The sequence below is a fragment of the Malurus melanocephalus genome, unplaced genomic scaffold (genome assembly GCF_030028575.1).
Source record: "Malurus melanocephalus ecotype Western Australia unplaced genomic scaffold, MMel_1.1 scaffold_33, whole genome shotgun sequence".
Classification (NCBI taxonomy): Eukaryota; Metazoa; Chordata; class Aves; order Passeriformes; family Maluridae; genus Malurus; species Malurus melanocephalus.
In genome coordinates this window covers 3,328,924-3,350,088 of record NW_026623265.1, presented here as the reverse complement: position 1 = coordinate 3,350,088, position 21,165 = coordinate 3,328,924, and the positions used below count along the sequence as shown (strand labels likewise).

The 21,165-nt window shown below is 37.3% G+C and overlaps 1 protein-coding gene across 6 annotated transcripts in view; it reads left to right on the top strand.

Moving 5' to 3' along the window:
* The window catches only part of UTRN (utrophin), a 348,477-nt gene that overhangs the window by 256,969 nt on the left and 70,343 nt on the right, over positions 1 to 21,165 (top strand). For all 6 annotated transcript variants that reach the window (XM_057364021.1, XM_057364022.1, XM_057364019.1 and 3 more), the window contains 5 exons: positions 1,368 to 1,497; positions 11,786 to 12,054; positions 14,159 to 14,305; positions 15,646 to 15,724; positions 20,660 to 20,720. In XM_057364021.1, the coding sequence (XP_057220004.1) occupies positions 1,368 to 1,497; positions 11,786 to 12,054; positions 14,159 to 14,305; positions 15,646 to 15,724; positions 20,660 to 20,720 (686 nt within the window). The remainder of the gene's footprint in view (positions 1 to 1,367; positions 1,498 to 11,785; positions 12,055 to 14,158; positions 14,306 to 15,645; positions 15,725 to 20,659; positions 20,721 to 21,165) is intronic.

Here is a 21,165-nt window from a genome sequence, read left to right as displayed (position 1 = left end):
TAATAATGCAGATTCCTAAATGTAATGGCGGTTAGTGTTTTCTAGTTTTTGTTGGGGGTATTTATTTATTTATTTTATTTGAARCAAAAAAATGGAAGCATTTGGAAAGATGAGGAAGATAATGGAATGCAGTGGGGGAGAAGGGGGGAAAGTAACATCTTGCCTCCTCCTAATCTAAAACCAAGTGTTTTTTGCAGTTGTAGCATCAAGAGACTTACTAATGAGAAGGATAAGATAGCATTTGTGATCTTTTATGGTATCTGTTTTCCAYAATTTTCGGTACTAGAACACTCATTTTGTTATATAAGGTTGTCAACACTTAAGTCCTTTTCTTATTCTGGAATGGGGCCTCAGCAAATTGTGACAATTGGCAAATTTTTCTCAGCAAAATCTGCCTTGATTTTTTAATTAGAGCTAAAAAATATTTTGGAAAAAAATAAATATAGCATTCTAATAAAGTTTGAAGTATTTTCTTTTGTGTTTCTATGCGTAGAAAATAATACAAACARAACAGAAAAAGCAGTTTCCTTCTAGGTGGAGCAGAATTATGCTTTATGCTGGAAGAAAATGCTTCATAAGAAACATAACAGTTGACTACTTATGAACTTTTTTTTTTTTAAGTTTGGTTAGACTTAATCCTTGCATAAAGTCATAAATTCTGGATAGCAAAATATCTTGAAATTAATTTCCACCACCATGAAAAAAATCTTAAATAAAAATTGATTTTTTTTTCTTTCTGTATGGAAGTTTCAATTGGCTTTTAGATAATAAAGATCAGAATACTTTTGAGTAATTTAAAAGATGGCTTTTTTAGAATGTGTTACCACAATAAAATTTCTGATTCATATTGTCTAAATTTTAAAGGTATTTGTCAACAGTAGACACAAATAAGATGTTTGATTTTCTAAGGAATTTTAGCAATTTTCGCARTTCTTTTTAGCGTTCGCAAAATAATTTTCTAAAGTTTCAGTAGGCACAATTTGCTGTTATTCCAGATATCAAAAAAGTAAACAATCTGTTGTAGCAATCTAATATTTATTAGCAATCCTGCTAAAAGCAATAAACCCAGTAAATTTACTTTTTATTGGAAGTTTRATGTAGTGGTTTCAGTTTGTTTGGCTTTTTTTAAACTACCATCACCTTTCTTGTATTCCTTTCTTCAGGTCAATGTCCTAAAAATTATCATTTCAGCCTTAATTTCTTCCCACTTCTGTTTTCTGAAATTTGCATTTTATCTTCCAGTCTGAATAACATATTGGCTATTACTCACTCACTAGGCAGGTCTGGCTAGAGAGATGAAACCAGAGAAAATGGTATAGTTCACAAGGTCAAGTTACAAACTGCATTCTTCTTTCCCTTCCCAAAAGGCACTGAGGCGTGAACTGAAGGATAAAGAGCAAACCGTTCTCAATGCTGTGGACCAGGCACGAGTTTTCCTTGCTGACCAGCCAATTGAGGGGCCTGAGGAACCAAGAAGGAGCTTGCATTCAAAAACAGGTCAGAAAATACTCACTTCTGGGTACAATGAAAAAAAGGGAGAAAGGACATGCATCTCTCTAGTATATATTTTATATTCCAATTACTTGTACAGATCTCAGAATTTTTCAAATAGTGTCCTGATGTCTTTCATTTCAATATTTTAGACTCCCAAGTATTACTTCTCTGCTTTGTAAGTATTTGTATTTTAATGGAAGAGGCAGAAACATCTCTACTGCCTTTTCCATTTTTGATTCCAAACACTACTGATCAATTCAACAAAATAACATATGCATCTTAAATGTAGTCATAATAGTACTTCAAGGATGAACATTAAAACATCCATATGTCTTTTGCAAATTTTTACTCCACAAATAGAAATAAGCACATTTCTATTACATATCTCGTCAGAAGTAAAGTAAATCGGCTTTAGGAAGGCAGTCATTACGGACTCTTCRAATATTTGAATATTAAATGAATCATTGCTAAGGAATGGAACCACAGCTTCCTAAAAGCTGGTTTTGCATAGTCTTTGTTGAGATATTGGTCTGTATATCTGAGACCAACAAGAAGGTAATAATTTTTTTCCACTTCCCCAGAGCCACAAAATAGGAAATTATCTGTGTAAASTAAGTCCTACAATTATGCCTCTGATATAAGCTACAGCATTATGAAGTCTTACTTTTAGTTACACAAGAACTGCTYTTGGAAAATGTAATAGTCTGCTTTTGCAGAACTATCAGTTGCTACAAGATGTGAATAATTTACTGTTCTGTATAATTTACAAAATTACAGTGTATTTGCTTTTATCAGGAGTTAGTTTTTTCTTTCAATACATCATCTTATAGATCTCCATGRTAAACTTATTAAGTTTGTTCAGTGGAAACAACTAATCTTTCCTGCATCCATACTTCATGTTATTTCCATGCAAATTTTTAAGTGGTTTCATATTCCCTAGTTCAACTTTATGATAAAGCTTGAATAGTTGGTGATTAAAGCCAACRAACCATTTATCTCACTGATTAGTTCTGGTACCTTAGCTTAACTTCTTTTTTGAACTCCTGAAAATACTCAGTTTCTTTTTACTCTCAAACCCATTTGCTGTATGGCATYTCTAATGTTTTAGTTGTTCTAAATCACAAGCAACCTTACTGATGAAAAGTAAGGATGTTSTCTGTATATTTGTTCATTCTTTCACACAGAAGTTTGAGATTGCAGATTCTCTCCTCAAAAGCATAGAACTTCTCACATCTTTCCTCTGTGTTCTCTCTCCATGGGAAATATCTGCCCTACCATGGGGTTGCTCCTCTCCTCTGACCTTGCTGTTTCTCCTGTTGTTCCCTCGCTATTTCTCCTGTTGGTTCCTTCCTCCCCTCTGGCATTTCCTGTTTCTTAAAAACACTTTTCCTGAGGTGCCCCCAGCGTGGCTGAGAGCCTCAGGTATGCCCCATGGAGAGGTGACTGGAGTCTGCTGTCCCTGGCACAGGGCAGCCCGAGCCTCTTGTCCCAGACACCCCTGTGAAGGTCCCGCTGCCACCAGTGGGCACTCACACTCTGTGCAGAATGGGCCTGCTYTTTCTGTAGTTAATTAGGCTTTCAGGCCAGAAGCTGTCTTTGAATAATTTTCTCTGATCTCATAGATATATAATAAGTTGTTAATTTTCACCCAGGAGTGAGTCTAGTAAATTTTTTCTGACGACTAATGCCACCAATCTCCAGAAAACTCCATCTTTGAAGTAGAAGACAGCCAGACACATACAATTTTTTTCTTCTGATTAATCATTTTCATTATGGGCTTTAGTTTGCTTTTAAAATGTTATTTTTTTTATTTTCTGTCAGCCTCTTGGTCATGTGTTTTCTGCAGTTGATTCAATTGCATTTTATTTTTAACTTCACTGAAATACACTTCATGTTAACTGAGGTGAAGGAACGTGGCTTTGGATTGTAAGCTGACATCCTGTTTTCTAAAAATTTTGACAAACAGTACACAACAGTGTACAGTCTTGATTTGAGCATTGCTTTGGCAGGTTCTCTAATACAAATAGCAAAWCTATTTTACTAAATAAAAGTTGCATTAATTGGAAAATCACAGTTTCTTGATATTAGTTCTTACCTTGTATAAGGGAAGGGGTCTTTGGCGGGGAATGGTTAGCTAATCAAAAGAGGACAAAGGTTTTCTATTTTCTTTTTCACCATAGGTCTTTTCAAGCCGGAGGGCGTTGTTGCAAGGGCAAAGCATGAGAGAGTTTTAGGAGAAAACTGATAAGAATCAGTTTTGAACTTGACTGACTGAGACCTATTCATTCATTCTTCCATCCAAAGAGAACATTTGCTATAGGATGCACTATGATAACCCATTATTGTCTASAATGGTCTTGTTAATTTCAAATATATGACAAGAATGTAAAATCAGGTTCTGACTAAGCCTTCATTTCTTCTTTCCCATCTTCAACTTATGCTTTCCATGTGGGCCTTCCACTGTACCAGGTAGTAACTGGCACGTTCAGACACAGTTCTTCATTTCCCAGGAACCACCTTCTTAGTTAATGATACCTCCCAACTGTGTTCTGTTTTTGTTTTCCTCTGTTTTTGTAGAGAGGCCCCATGACATCAAACAAGCTTCACAGTCTTCATGTATTTCAGCTGCTTCAGCATCYTAATAGAGCTGATTGATAAGCCAGTAAGCCAGCTGCTGAATTTTATGGATGGGCAGATTAAAGAAATTGAAAATGCTCATGTTTTTAACATTTTTTGTTGCTTGTCCAAGGTACATGAAAACTTTGATTTAAAAATGTTAGTTTTAGTTCTCTATGGCATAGTTACAGCTGGCTTCTTAAATCCACGTGCTGTTGGTGAGGTTTTAGGCCACTGGAAAGACAAAGAAAAACAGAAGTTATATTTTATGTCTGCAGGGTTCTATGAACTGACGATACAGCTTTGCTAAAGTTCTGTCCTTAAAATTCCACTGAAGCAGTGGTACATTCCATCAGATTATCACACGCCACAACACTGATTCTCACTGTGAAAGTGCATGTTTCACTGTTCTGCAGTGTTGTCTGAGTACTTCAGTAGCTTGTAGATTCYTTAGGACAATTAGATTCCTAGCTTTGAAAGCTGCTGTTTGGTAGCAAAGGTTGTTGTGATAAACAGCATTTAAAAATAAGTATTTAACATCTSTTTTCTCCTCTTAATTGAATAGAAAGCCACATAAATCACATCTGCATTATTAAAAAAAAAGTGTCAGTGAATTGCATGTAGATACTTTATTTTAACTTGTAGAGGCACAACATCTTTACTTATTTCAGGCATAAATAAAAAGTGAACTTTTTTGCTTCCCCCCACTGATCACATTTAGGTAAATTCTGTGCCATAATTTTTCCTTTTGCAAAGAAGATCTCACTGAAAATAGGCAGTTTACTCTTTTATAATGTATATAGCAGGCAGCATTTCTATTCCCAGTCACTTGTGTTTATTCTCCAGCTATCACACACCACTGGATTTTTTTTTTTTTTCTGCTATGCAGTTGGGCTGAGTATGAAGTCTTGCGTGTGAAATTAGAAGTGCTCAGGAGAATGAAGAGGATATGGCCTGCTGGAAGTCAGTGGAATCATATCCAGAAACTACTTACACTATTTTGAACATTGCTGYTTTTGTTTTAGTTGGAGCTCTTCGTATGTGACTTTTAAGGCTTTCTTCCTAAGATAAGAGAAATGTGCAGTTACCCATGAGAGAATCACAAAATAATTACCTCTCTCCTTTTCAAAATAGATCTCTTAGTCWCCCTACAAGTTCAGTCCACTTGGGKAAAGCTTTGAAATTCTTCCTATRTAGTCTACCTGGTTGTCTGCTTGGRGCCATATTAGTAAARTTGAAAGAAATTGTTTCCACTTGTTTYCACTGAGTGGGGTGGAGAGCAAACTTGGAGTGTTTCAAAGCCTGAAATTTTGATAGAAACGGGCTGGCCTGAATTCAGAATTGTTAATTCTATTACTGGTTGGTTGGGTTTTGTTTTTTGTATTCATGAAGACCTTGGGATATAAACAGCTGTATTCATTCTTGACTTGTATACTCTGTTGTGTCCCAGTTTTRCATGAAATATGGGATGCTTTCCAAGTGGAAGCATGTTCCTAAAGTTTAACTGTTGCCATGTTTTAAAGGCTCTAGAAACCAGTGAAGCTTTGTTGCAAGAGAATTTTCGGTGATGCCAWGAGCAGTGCAGATGGCTGATGGATGTCAAAAGTTAGGACCTTGTGTGAAAGAAAATGCCATTCTTATTCTCTAGAGCAAACATAGCTCAAAAACTTTTTAAATTGGCTTCAAGAAAGCAGACTGGAAATCAGAGAATAACAAAAAATAAGTAATGTGTGTASAGGAGAAAACAGGCTGAGAAGAGTTGATTAGAAGGTCAGAAAAATTCCAAACACAGATGTTTTAAAGTCCTGTAGGTGCTTATAGGGTACTGTCAAGTCAGGGRGCCATATCTTTTGTGCTGCCTACCTTGTCTATTTTCTGGTTTTCTGTTGTTTTGGAATAAAATAGATTCCTTTGTTTTGTTTTGAAATGCTGTTAGGGGATATACTTCTCCCATAGTCATGCTGAGGAGCTACCTGCCATACGTACAGTGCCAGAAAAAAAAAGTCTCATTGATCTTTGGAATMAATAAAAGGCTTGTTACAATCTGCAGTCACAGTGCTTTGAAAAGAAACAGGATTAATTCCTTGCTTGCCCAGAGTAACTGAGATACAGTGGTAATGATCCTCTCTCCATTGATACTTTCATAGCAATTGAGAGAAGACACAGCTTGGTGATGCTATAACTGTACTGCATTTGCRTTTTTCTGGGATTGTGGCAGGAGCATACTGAGCTCATACCTGTTTTATGTTCCTGAAGCAACATGAAGTTTGGGCTTCTGCTATGCAGAAGTATTGTAAACTTGCCTTGGATCACACCATTTATTGCAAAATGTTGGTGTGTTTATAKTGAGAAATATTGTGTGTAGTTTTTTGATACTGAAAGATGACGCTGGTTATGATGGATAAGTGTCTGATTGTGAGGATTGCTGTAACCTTCATACATTTTCTGGAGAGAGATGCTGTGGCACAGCTTAATYATCTCTTTTAACGAGAATCTATTTTCTTTAGTTTGTCCTTCTTTGTCTTCTTCACCAGCACCCACTGGGAAATATCAACAATCATTATTAAAGGACATGTATTTTGCTGGCATTGTTCTCAGTTGTCTTTATCTGCAGTCCATACTCTGGGCCTCTCCAGAGCTATTCATCATACATGAGGTTAACAGTTTCATTTGCTATACTTTTGCAATTCTGTCTTGTGTAGACCAAAGATAATTTGTCTTTTATCCTGCAGAGATTTTTCTCATTCCCTCTTTATATAATTACATTACTCTGGTTTGAAGAACTTCCAGTTCTGATAGAAAAAAAATCTAAGTGGGCACAAAGGAAAACGACTRTGCTCTGCTTGTTTTAACTAAACATGCAGTAGATATTTTAGTAGGAGATGAAGGTGACAGTGGGTTATGCTTGGATGGTYGGGTGCTCAGAGTCTGACTGATTGCTGCATTTGACCAATTGCTGCTTAYTCTTCACACTTCCTGTTCCCATTCCATCAGAACCAAGTTTTCTGTCAAGATTGTTAGAARCCTGGACAATGCTGGAGCATTGCTAGAGACTTTCTCTGGAGCAATGCTAAAGACTTCATGATGCAATGAAAGCACTGCTTTTGGTACTTCTGTTTGATAATGTGCCATTGTGCYTATTCAGATGCTCTGAAAATCTTCCTAATGAATACAGTGCTGTCATCCACTGTTTTTTGCTGCAAAGATTGATTGAACCAAGGAAGAGACAATGTTTGACATCATGTGAGAGGGAGAGAACATGAAATCATCTCCAGTTCCAGTATATTTTATTAAGAATATCGCAAAAGTGAAAGGGGATTAATGTAATTTTGGCAAGATAGTGTTCACTATTTCAAGGCCACATAATAAGGATCAATCACAGTTGCTTAGAATGAAAACTGCTACAGCCAAATAGTTWAAGAGGTCTAAAAGAGATTCTTAAGCAAGAAGAATTTTCTTCACTGACATTATCCCTAATGCAAGCACCCCAGGGAACTATGTGCTGTAAGATCCAAGCTAGAAAGTTTTCCTTCTGTGGCACTCAGTCTTTGCTAGAGACATGGAAAAGCTTTTGGAGCTTTCATTGCTTGATTTGTGGGAAAAATCTATATTAAAATTAAGATTTTTKGGGTTTTTTTTTGCTACAGARGGGCTTTTTTTCCCCTCACTGCAAGATCAGTTAATATGTATCTTCCCTGGTAAACAGATGGTGCMGTGAATATGGACTGTTCTTACTCTCTGAGCAGCTGCTGAAGTGAAGATAATATAATAAGTATCATTAAAAAAAAAGGGCTGGAGAGACACACAGATTAAACTGATCACTGAGAAGACTTTATATTTAGTAGGAACAAAAGAGCAACAAGTACTTGTTATAAAATATAAACTTTTTTCACAGCAAAAAGGAATTCTGTCTGCTGGCTTGTGTAATGACAGGCTGCTTAAATGAATTCCAAACTAACAGAAGGAAGCTCTTACTGTTAAGACACTTTCTTTGAGATTTACTATTCTCTGCTRTGCTAGCAGTGTCTTGAAGAATGGGGCCTCTGCTTGGAAAAAAGTAATGTGTTGCTCATTAAGAAGTTGGGCTTTCATGACAGAAAACATGAAATGTATTTGTCTTAAATTAGTATATGCTGAATGGTTTTATAGCTCATAAAAACATGTGATTTGCTCTATTTGCCTAATAATGTCTTTTTAAGTGCGGGTTTACAAGCACTTCCAAGGCTTTTGTGAAATAAGCTAGTCTTGCAATGAATTAATATTTTTCAAATACAATATGGGGTAGATATCCTTGCATAATAACAYTGATTTGATGAATGGTCTTAAAAGATGTTTTGGGTTTCAGTTCCGTTGGGATACTTGTATCACCCCAATCATTCTGAAATCTTTTTCCCATCAGTGACTGGTCTGTCACGAATAAAGCTGCATCGTTTTAGCTGGCCAGACAAATAAAGTCAGGCTATTGTTCCCCTCATCTAATCACAGAATCATCAAGCTTAGAAGAGACTGTCAAGATCRTCTAGTCCAGCTGTTAACTCAGTATCACCACAACCACTCCTGAACCTATCTCCAAGTGCTACATCCAATCCATGTATTTCTTCTTACCGCTTCTATTAGAGCAAGAAGCACTCATTGAGTCTGCTGTGTTGGGGCCTTTAAGGACAGCCAAAGAGTTTTGAAAGGTTTTCGGCTCTTACTGTAAAGCTTTSCACATGGTCTTTGTCAAGCAACTGGGCTTTTAAACCAGCTAATCTAGTTTAGAATTGCTCATGCCTTGCGGCATTCTACTCTTTTATGCAGAATTGGTAGGTTTTGGCTCTGGCAACAGGTAAACGATGATGCAACTGTATGGTGTTGGATAAAAATGGTAGCTTGCAGCTTTGCATGTATGTAACTTCTACTTAGTCCAGTGTCTGGGTATAATAACCCCTGTATTCACATGTTCAAGATACCAAGAGGGGAGGCTTCCTCCAATAGATGTGCATTTTTCTGTTCCCTTTCAGTGAAGYTATTGCCATACCTTATGTAACGTATTCCAACCCTAGATGCTTCCTTAATCTTCGTTTATAGTCTTGCAACAGATCWTTCCAGAACTGTATTGTGCTATGATGCACTTTATTCTGCTGTGAAGTGCTGTAAATCCAGAGACAAGGTGCAATTTATCACAGCATAGCTTTGGTCTTCATCTTTATTCTGGTGTGTCGGTATTACAAATTGTAGGTTACTGCCAYGTCGCTGTATCCCAGAGCTATATACATAGTTCATATCTCTTTACATATAGTTCAGCATTGCAGGTTTTTTCACAGCCATTTCATTACAAGTTTCTCTTCTGCAGCACCGTCCTGCCACTATGGTGTCCCTAAGCCTGGGTATAATCTCTGCTTTTGCAGAGTACATGTAGGCAGTGCTCTCATGTGATAGCTCATAACACCCACAGAGTCACTGGAATATCTTGGTGAGCTCAAAATGTCTTTTGTACCTTCCAGCTGCACGCTTTCTTCAAGTGTCTCTCTCTTTTGGGGTCCAAASATGCACCACAAGCCACAGCCTGGGTATGTTCCTCCCTTGCCTTGGTGCTGTTGGCTCTYGTTGATTGCCCTTGCTTTCCATTGTGCTCTGGTTAGCATTCCTCATTTGTTGTTTCTCCTACAGAACCCCTTCCCAGCAAGGTCCCTTGTGCTTTTGGGCAGCACACTCTCCTCCTACATCAACAATTTTAATGCAAATTATAATTGCATTGTGGGTTGCTTCTTGTTTGTTTGGTTGGGTTTTTTTCCCAGATAACATTTGGATTGTGTTGTTGAATACTCTTCTTAGTACTCAGTCTAGCAAATATCAAGACTAATATGGGCTAACAAGATTTGAAAAAAAWTTTAAGGGGAAAACCAGAACAAATATGTGGAATTGGTGGGCAGAAACTCTGGTTGTGATCCAAACAATTCCCTGTTAGTTTTATATCTGGAATAAAGTGCCTTCTCAACAACAAATTGAATGTATTTTAATGTTTTCGACTGTATTAATTACTTGCAGTATGCTTTTCTGTATTGGGTACTAAGGAACAGCAGTTACATCATAAGAGGTACAATAAAGCAACTTCTGCAACCRTAACTGTGCATTTACTTTGACATTCAACTGGCTTTTGAAAAGCTAAAACTTGCCTCCTGCACCATTTTTTGTCTGTTACCCCCTCAACCTCCTCCACCACATTAGCAACTCCAAACTTAGTTATAATGATTTTAAGAGTCTATCAGTAAATGGGACATTCATTGTATGTCTGATCTGACATCTGACAAAAATGATACTTTCATCTTTGCATGACTGTGTATAATTTATTCATAGACAACACTTGAATTTTAATCACAAGAGTACTGTGATAAACCTTTTCCAAGGGTTTTATATAGGACTGAATAGAAGGCCAVTTGGCTTAGTTTCAGTGCATGTCACGTCTCTGCTCCTTTTGTTCCCTGGTTTTTGCATTATATAGTTTTGTCTGCTTGCTTTTATGTAGAAGGAGAATCCTCTGAGACTGGCTGTGTTTGTTTGTCATTACTGAAACAACTCTTCCCTGATGAAGGAAGCTCTCCATGACTTCTTTTCAGCAAGGACCCTCTGGACAGTAGACAGCAGGACCTTCTGGGAATGTTTTAGGGTTTTCTTTTTAACTTTCTGACAGTCTGGGTATTGCTCAGTCTCCAATGGAAGATGCAGAAAAAGCTTCATGTTCTCTTACTGATAAAACTACATGACCAGTATGCAGAAGTCATGTATTGTGGAGGTGAGACTGACTGGTTGTCAGTTTGTGTTGTCTAAGAGGGCTGGTGTTGAGTTCTGGCTGATGTTATGCAGACTCACCAGGGACTGGTGATTGCAGTATAAGCAATTTACTGAAATAATCAGTATCATCTCCTGTGTGACTGTGCTACGAGGTTGTATGTGTGCCTGCCTTAGCTTTTTTTTACTACAAAGTCCATTAGCAGCTCATCTTTGCTCACTTAAATGGGATTTCCATGGTTACTGGGTTGTCTGGGATCTAGACACATCGGCCTGAAATTTATGAGAAATAGTGCTCCATAAGCTTGATTCTTTTTCAATCAATAGCTTCATTGAACATTTTGAGGTTTGGAAAATCTATTTAAACCAGCCTTTTAGGACTTGGTGTTAACACAAAAAGATGAACTTAGAGCTGCAGAACCACACCCTGCATGGTACTTAGCGTACCTTGGGTTTGCTGCTGAATAGGAAGACACATCCTGGTGTCAGAGTGAAAGGTGGTAGTAAGTGATACAGAAACAAAGCACTGTCCATGCTCTCTCTATGTGAAATGGTCCAAAGATTCCCTACTGAAGTTTCCAGGRGGGAAGAAGATATGCAATTCCTTTCCCCGTGCCTCCAAAAGTAAGAAATCAGCAGTAAGCTGATTTTACTTTGTGGATATCATAATATTTGGAAGTCAGGAAGAGTTTCCTGTCTTCTGGTCAGACTATTTTGTCAGTGGGAGTGATTGAGGTTTATTTCAGATATGGGAAGGTKGACTTTGTTCTGCCTTGCACCTGCTGAAATAAGTTATCAGTTAACACAACTTACTGACTGTCTCGAGTGTGTATTTCAGGAGCACTGTCTGTTTAACTAGACAAAAATAAGAAAAAAACAGTGCAACTGTTCTTTCCCTCTGCAGAATTGACCCCTGAGGAGAAAGCCATGAAGATTGCCAAAGCTATGCGTAAGCAGTCATYGGAGGTAAAAGAGAAATGGGAGAACCTAAATGCCAGTGCCAGTATCTGGCAGAAGCAAGTGGACAAAGCACTAGAAAAACTCAAAGACCTTCAGTGTGCCATGGATGACCTTGATGCTGATTTGAAGGAGGCYGAAAATGTGAGGAATGGCTGGAAACCTGTAGGAGACTTGCTCATAGATTCATTACCAGATCACATTGACAAAACTACAGTAAGTATGGAAATCCTGGATAATATTAAGCCTCTGTGTGTGTCAGACCTGTCCATTCTAGTCCCTCTAATATATTAGTTATTTTAACACTGTATGCTGAAATTCTCATGTGCGGTATAAAGCCTTTAAAGGTGATATCTGAGGTGCCAAATAAAATCTAGTGCTGTGTCACATTCATGGTGTTGGCTGGGATTACATACACACATAAATTTGTTTGGCCGTCATGTCTAACTTTGTTATTAGGAAAATGTGTAGAGTTATTTCAGTTTTACAGAAATATATACATAATTTTAATTTCTGTTCCTTAACTTCCCCAAACTTAACACACTTTTTGTTTTTATGAGGGAGTATTTGCATTTGCTTTTACTTTAGCCTAGCCTTTCATCAGGATTATTTCAGACTGAAGAATACAYACTACCCTATAATGTTCCTGTGGCCAAACCAGTTCTTGCTGCCTGGGTTCCAGGCCACCCATGCAGGGCTCAGCATCCCAAGGCACGGCTGCTAATGYTGGGTAATAGTCATCCCCTGTTCAACTTCATGGTTTGGGTAGGGACCTAGTAATGCAGAGCTATCCAAAGAAGGAGTATTTTCTGATAATTAACATTGTCCAGAAAAGCTGWCTGGAAACAGCACAGTGCAGTGACTGTCATGGATTCCAGGAGGAYGTGTGAGTATGCACATGTAAGTAGAAGAGATCACTGTTTTGAGCAAATTCAGCACTTAATACTAAGCTTCTGCTTCACAAACACAGCTTTTCAGTGTTTAAGCTTAAGAATGAAAAGCATTAGAAGACCGTGGGGTTGTATGCCTGACTATCCATGTCTTCAGCATGGGATGCTGGTGTTAGAAGAATTAAAAGCCCTGGTCTGCAACCAGATTTCTGTAAATMCTGTCTCTATGTGTATATGCGGTCTGTGGACTCACAGGGCTACATTATTGCACATATAGCAACATAAGCATTCTCATTCTCCAAATTATGTTGTTACTTTCAAGGTTAATGGAACTGAAATCTTTAAAACAAAGGCGGTCAAAGCTGAGTTARTATCCAGACTGCTGTTGATTTGAGAAGATTAATGAATCTCTTCCCTCTCTTATATTTTAATATAGATACTAAAGCAAGAAATAAGGTGCTAATGCTGAATAGCTCCTTGTTCTCATGCTAAGAAGTGATTTGTCCTACCTTAATGGCTTTCTCTGTAAAGTAGACTAAAGCAAAGTCTTCATGATTTTCATTGCTGKGGAAAAACTGTAACATCAGCTGAAGTAGTAGGGGCCTACTGGCTGTCTGAAGCCCAGTGTTTCTTTCTTGACAGTATGTTCCTTCTGTWCCTTGGCCAAATGAGAGTGGTATTTGAAAGGAGGTAAACAATTGAATTGTCAAAAAAAATCCCCTCTTTTTTACAGTTGTTTTTGGCTTGTTTCATGTTGTTTAATTGAACTGTTTGTAGGATTGAATACTTAARTGCTGACAGCAAGAAAGAAACTTGMTTCATATTTTTAATTATAGCTAAAACTTGCATCAATTTTGTCTTAATACTGTATTTAGTTTGATTTGATTCAATAAACCTTTTACTTCTTTTTAGTCATTGTAATAGCTTTACTTTCTGGTTCTGATCAGGTAAAACATTGTAGTCCTTTTCCTTAGAAGATACATTCCTTCATGCTTTGCTAGTTCAATAATAGTTTTTAAATTGAATTTTTGTCATCTGCTTAATACTGGAAAGCTATAGCTACTGAACACATTTTTTTAAGGACCCTTGGCAGGCTGCTAAAGCTCCTAATACAGAATTGTGTATTCCCTTTTGCGAAGAAAAGCTCTAAAACTATGCGTCACCCCCTCCCCCCAAAAAAATTATTTTTGGGGTGTAATTTGCCTATGGGCATTTGTGTAAGTTTCATACTGTTTTTCCCTAAAGGTGAATATGAGTGATAGAATAAGAATATAGGAGTGAGTGAACTTTCTTGGCCAAGAACTGACTTGTGTGCAGTTTTTCACCGTAAGGTGCCAGACTGGGCAGGTCAGCACCACGTGGAGTTCACTGTGGCTTTTGTGCTGCTCAGATGTCGATTGAACATAAATATATGTTTCTTACCCTTTTAGGCTTTTAGAGAAGAAATTGCTCCCATCAGCTTGAAAGTTAAAACAGTGAATGATTTGTCCAGCCAGCTGTCTCCACTTGACCTTTATCCATCTTTAAAGATGTCTCGTCAACTGGATGATCTTAATATGCGGTGGAAACTTTTACAGGTATTCTGAATATGTGCAGTAGGTGTGTGGGGAGGGATATTTTTCATTCTCTTCTGTTTTCTTAAAAGAAACATTTTTACCATGTGTTCATTACTTCTGTTATTCTGTTGGTACCAATGCAACAGAAGGAGCTGTCTTCCCTTCTGTACCTTGGGCAAAAGCTTTCCCTTTCAATGTATTTCAGCAGTTTGTTCACACAGGAAACTGCATTAAACTTTGCTGCACCATTTTTTGTATGTTTKGTAGCAGTATATTTTACTGCATAAATCTGTGTCCAAAAACTGGTGTAAATATTTTTGTTGTGTTTCCAGCTTGTGTGAAAGCTGTTTTATTTTATCTTTGAATGTTCAGTTTCTGTAGGAAATTTCACTTAAAGTGACTTAAGTATTAGTAGAGYTATAACAAGATATGAACAATAGCAATTTAACATAAAAACCAGAAGAGGATTTGCTGAGATTCATACTGCCTAGTTACAATTATTGTGCTAAAATGGTCTCAGGTAAATCAATATGCCTGATTACAGTTGAAACTCATACATAACTTCACAGTGAATGATTTAGGAAAGTTTCTTAAATCAGTTAAAAGTTCATTTATCAATTTTTGAAGTTTCTTTTTTTTGTGTTTGTTTTTGTAGGAAATGCTTATCACATCTCTGGTGTGGGTGGTGGGAATGAATTTTCAAAACCTGGGCACCAGTGTCTGGGTTGATATTATTGAATGAGTCACTCCTGAGAAGCAAAGCTATTAATGTGTCCTATCAGACCTTTCCTTTCCTAATATTATTTTGTAGTGGGGCTTTTTCCATGTTTAGTTTGGGGGGGGGCGGGGCACGAAGGGGGTGTTGTGTGTGTCCTTTCAGCTTTAGTTAACCAAGCAACCAAAGTACTTMTGGGTGTGCTAATGCAGTTTCAATTATTAAACTGGAGGGGGTCAGGATAGCCAGTGGAGCAGTGTCTTCCAAAATGGTTCTGTGCTGGAAAGGCAGCTGTGAGATCAATACAAGCAAAGTGAAACCTGCTGACTATGGGAATTTGGACAACAGAAAGGCTTGGAGGAGGTCAGAAACTTCAGCAGTTGCCTATAATCACTACAAAACTACTGTTGTTTGTTATTGATCTACAGCCCTCACACAAGAACACTGCAAGGTAGGAACATGTTTCTCATTAAGCRAATGAAAGAAAAAAATGTAGCCTTAAATAGGTGCATGTCAAATAAAAGCTGTGACACACAAAAGAGGTTGATTTCACTAAAAGGAATGTAAACAAGTGATTTTCTTATCATGACYTTGGTGTTGCAAAGTGTGTGCAATGTAGATTTTGAGTATGTGTGTTTCTGTGTAGGTGTCTGTAGAGGATCGCCTTAGGCAGTTACAGGAGGCACACCGAGATTTTGGACCTGCATCACAGCATTTTCTTTCCAGTAAGTTTCTTGCATTAACAGACACATGCAAGATATGACRGCTTTCTCAAGCACTGACTGATCTTTACTCTGAGTTTCCCTATGCCTTGAGGAGGTGGTTCTTCCATTATATTATTATCTATCTCCTTGGTTTTGTAGAGGTGTTTCTGCTTTGTAACTTCACTGATATTTTGATTACTGTGCTTCCTGCTGTACTGTCTTTCTGAGATGATTGTGTCTTGGCTGCTTTATTCTTTGTCCTCTGCTGCAATAATTGCCTGGTGACTGTTCCAGAATCCTTGCATGTCCATGACCACATCTTTTCATCCTTTGCCAGCTCTTTCTTCCATTTCCTTTTGCTTCCACACTTGCTGGAGTGGCACGAAGGAAGAGCAGCCCTGGATTTTTCTTTTTTTTTAATTAAAGACTTCATGTCATACATTCCTGGAACTTCAAGTAAAGGGCTGAGAAAAGCAAACCTTATTTCCTCAAGAGCCGTCCTTGCGTTTTTTAAACTAACATTTTAGAGGTGTGAGCCTACAGTCTTATATACACTAAGAAGGGAAAAGCAGATTTGACATAATTGTTACAGCCAGGCTGTGGTATCAAGGTCCATGTTAGTTTGATATTCTACCCTGCCATCATCAGAGCTAATGAGACAGAACTTTACCCTAATCAGCTCTCCAGATTTTAACTGAGACCTTCTGTGAGAAAGATAACATTATTGCAGGTGTTGAGAAGTCAACATCAAATGAGCAGCTCTCTCCCAGAGATGCTGAAGTAGTGTATGTCACAGTATATCTAAACAGCTAATATAATCTCAACTAATAAATAAATAAATCTTGATTTTTTTTTCTTGACTTATGTGATAACCATGTTCTTATTTTAAATTGACAATTAGTTTTTCAGTGAACCAGATGCAGTGTATATAAAATAATGCAGCTCTTATGCAAAATAGCAGTTCCTGGAGCCATGTGGTCCTGTTTTTAAATTGACAGAACAAGCAAACAATTTTAGAAGTATATGATTTACTTCCTTTTCAGAGCCCTATTAGGAATATTGCATACTGTTGCCACAGTAGTTTTATAGCTCTTGTAGTCTCAAACTTGTCATCTGGACAGTACACCTATGTGATAATTTGTTAAAAAGACTATAGATAGAGTGCARCCTTTGGCACTGCTGAATAATGCCAGATGGGCTGTTTGAGAAACTTGTCAGTGTTGTTTCTGTAAATAAAACAGATTAGGAAGCAATGTAGAAGAAGTGTTTCTCAGACTCTAGCTCTCTTATTCTAGTTGAGGGAGAATCAGTGAAAGAGTCCACATGTAAAACTTGCCAGGAAAGGTTGGCTGGTGTTGTTTGGCTYGGCCTGGATCATTTCCTTGAATTGGCTTACAGCATGCCACARTGAAACACTGTGTTCACAAGGCTGAGTGGTGAACTGGCTTTGGTGGTGGTTAAAACATTCACATAATTTTATCCACAGAGACTGTGCAGTGCCTTATCAGCATTCCTCAGCCGTGTTTAGGGAATATTCTTCAGGCTTAAGGAGACATTCATTTTGTATTACATACAAAGTAAAAATGGAAGTTTCCAGGATGCATGTTGGTAGATACCACAAAGAATTATAGCAAAGTAACACAATTTGGGAAAAACAAAAAATGTGTAGTTATTCAAACCATTTTGTTAAAAACAACTTCTTTCCCCACAACAATTGTAGCTAAAATTTTTAAAGAAAAATAAATAAACCAAACCTTTTTTTTTTAAGCTTCAGGTGGACAGTTAAAGAACTTATACCTACAACTTAATATAATGTCTGTTAAACGTAAGTCAGGGACATGAACTTCAAAAGTAAAATAATAATAAAAAGTATCATTAAACCTGGAAAGCTGAAGACTTTATCCTGACAGGTTGAAGGACTGCATAGTCTAAATCAAAATTTTCAAACCTTTTTAGCAGCCATTAATGTCTTCTAACTGTAAGGAACAAGTAGAGTAGTAGTCTGAATAAAACAATCTCAAACTCCTGAAACTGAGATTTATATATATGTATGTCTTGCACAAATCTTTGTCTCCAAAGTTACATTTCTGAATTAGAGGGCAAGTTTTTATCTGTGCTCATCTGACAGCAGTTATTTTCAATTTACCTCACCTACCTGTTACTCTTCCTCCAAATCCTAACAAGGAGCCATGACTTGCCATCACACCATTTTCAACTGACTAGATCCCAGTTGTTGTTTAATCAGGACTTTTTGCTAGCAAGACACGTGTTTCTACCTGTTCATCAGATTCAGAGTGATAAAATAGCCCGGTTTGAAAAGGACTGACCTCAAAAGATCATCTAGTCCAATCTTTTATGGGAAAGGGAGCCTAGATGAGGTTATCCAGCACCCTGGTTCCAACCCTGTTAGTCCAGTGATTTCATCTCTGCAGTGGCTAGAAATGTTTCACTACTAAAAAGACACAGTGCAGCATTTGGTACTGCTGTTAGAGTTCTTGGAACACCAATTTCATGGATTCTTGCTGACCATCACTATGAAAGTGCTTCAGAATATTTTTGGAGACTACCAAACAATGTATTAGCCCTTTGTAAAAAGCTATGTGTTAAGGAGATTGAGCTGTATTATTTGGCTGTATTAGTTGGCCACTGCAATCTATGATGCCTCTTTTGGCTGAGCTATTTTTTCCTTCCCTTCACTGGGAGGCAGAATTTTGTTAATTTATTTTTCAGTGCTTTTGAGATGGAAGGTAAGCACTTTGCACRTTGATTACTGATCAGTAAATTTTATACATCCCTAAAACACATAAAGCTGAAGAATCCTTTTAATCCATTCTTTGCAGAAAATTTGCTTTTGCTCTCTCCAGCCTTTAGAAATAGTAACTTGTTTTTTCTGCAATTAATTTATTTTTCAAGGTTGACAATCCTCTCCTCTCTGTTGTGTTTCTTGTATGCCATCTAAGAGGAATACATGAACATCCACAGTGCACTGACTCCACATGTTCCCTAACAAACAGCTTATGTCTCCAGAGGCCTGCACAAAGCATCTCTCAGCCATACTAATATCTGCAGGCCTGCTAGTGAATGCCAAATTGATAACTACTGTTTTCAGTTTTCATCAGTGATTTTTAAAAAAGAATGGTAATCTCATTTTCCAGACTTTCATACAGCAGAGAGTTGGCAGTGTTTTACAAACGTTGTTCCGAAATAAATAGAATATGGCTTGTTCCATATTAATTAGTAATTTATTGATTACATTTTTCAGTTCATATTTATGTCACTGCAGGGTATTATCTATATCTGTCATGGCACATAAATCGTAGTTAAGCAAATCCTTACTTAGCTGACATACTGTCGTAAAACAGGAGCCAGCATAGGTGCCAAATTGCAACACTAGAGAATGAAACTCTGAAGCTGATGGCCACTTTCACCTATCTGGTTCATTTTAGCGGGCTTTTTTCAGACTTATAAAGGTTTAAGGATTATCTTTTGTTAGSTATGTCTATCTGAGCATTTAGTCTTTACTGTGTTTTTTCTTTACCTACTTCTTTATTGCAAATGTTATCTTCTTCTTTAAATAAAGGTGGAATTTTCTCTATATTTTTTCTGGTAAAGAATGTGGTTTACTTTATTCCCATAATTTCCCAGATATTCTTCCCAGTTAATCTGTCTTTCAGTATATGAGTATTTCTTAAATTCTAAAACATGAAATTTTGTGTGGTTAGGGAAGAGGTCACAGGCATGAAACCCCTTTGGGAGCAGCCAGCTGGTAGCAGGGCAGGACCTACTGCTGTCTGTAGCTGCAACAGCCTGTGGGGCTTASACAGCTTGTAAGGCTTCACTGCATTCTTGAGAGGTCTTAAGGGAAGAGGAGGAGAAAGTTACTTTCAAATCGATTTTTTTTTTTCAGAGAGGGATGAGTCCTAAAGTGGGTCACGCTTGCAGAAAATTACATTAATCGAGAGTTTAATTACTTGAGATCCAGTGTGGGTCAAAGCTGTGTCTCCTTTTACCAAGGCTCTAAATGGGGCATTAGCACCCGAGAGGAGGCACTCTGTCTCGGGAGCACTGGTGTTTGTGTGCCATGTAAATCCATCTCATTGTCGTGATCATTTTTTCTTCCCTGTTCTGCCAGGCTCTGCTTCCACAGTGAATGCCATGCAAGTTTTTTCCATGATTAAATCCTAATTACCCAGGCACTGGTCTGGTAATTTCTGGTATATGTACCTATGGTTTTTCAGTACATAGTTACTTTTAAACTGAGCGCCGGCAGTCCTGTTGGCCCAGGACTTTTTACCTTTTATCCCCTGGGATCTTTAGATAAGCTGAGTTGTAGTGTCGTGTATGACTTCATGTCCTTTTCAACTCARTGTGCAGAAGACTTCTGGATATTGTGGATGATATCTGATGCTTGCATAAATTCTGCAAAGATTGCTGTTCTTTAGTAAGGACTGCAAAGAGAGGTTTTAATGCATTATTTTTTTTCTTGGCCATATGGTGTTAATCAATATTAATTTGAGTTGCAAACAGGAACTAAAGATTGTAACCAATAAAAATAAAGTTTATATTTATTATTTTTGTTCTGTAGCAGAGCATTGTATATAGTAGTGGAATMATTTATTTTAAAAGCATAAACTGATGATAATCCTATAGAGGTAGGAAAACAAGTGTCTGCAGTTTCCCTGAATGGGTAGCTTGCTTGCTCAGAATTTATTAACCTTCTTCAAAGCAGAATCACCAATTTATTTCCAGTATGGCATCAGATAGATGCCTGTAATAATCCTGATAGATTGCCATAGTTTTCTTCTGCTGCTTTTCTAATTACTGAAMGTAGTCTGGGAAATTTTGTTTCCATTTTAATTTATTATGACCATATTAATTGTAAAATAAATAAAAGACAGTTATATTTTTTAATATGACAGATGCTTTCTAATAACTACCTTCTCTTTATTTCCTCAGCCTCAGTACAGTTCCCGTGGCAGAGATCTGTTTCACATAACAAAGTGCCCTATTATATCAAGTAAGTTTGCCTTGATTTCTTTTTTCTTAAGCATAACAGAGGATCACCAAAAAACATAGGTACTAAGTACTTGCTAGAAATGCTATCAAGAGTTTCTCTATGTAGTGTTATGCTGCCTATGCTATGAAGTCATGCTTATTGCTTTGCATGCTGTAAAATTTATAAATATGTTAAAAGATGTCCATGACAAGCCCTAATTAAAAGCCTCACTCAGAGGCGAAAGAGCAGAGAAAAGAAAGAGCAGAGAAAAGAAAGAGCAGAGGTGCTCCTGAGTAATACATTATCAGTGTTCAAACTGGATTTGTTCTTATGTTCGTGGCTCGTCCAAGATATAAACTGTAGAGGGGAAAAACTGAATAAATAATGTATTTCAAATTGCAATGTTAATAACCCATAGCAAACAGTGGTGACTAACATCTGTTGACCCCATTCACTATTTAGTGCA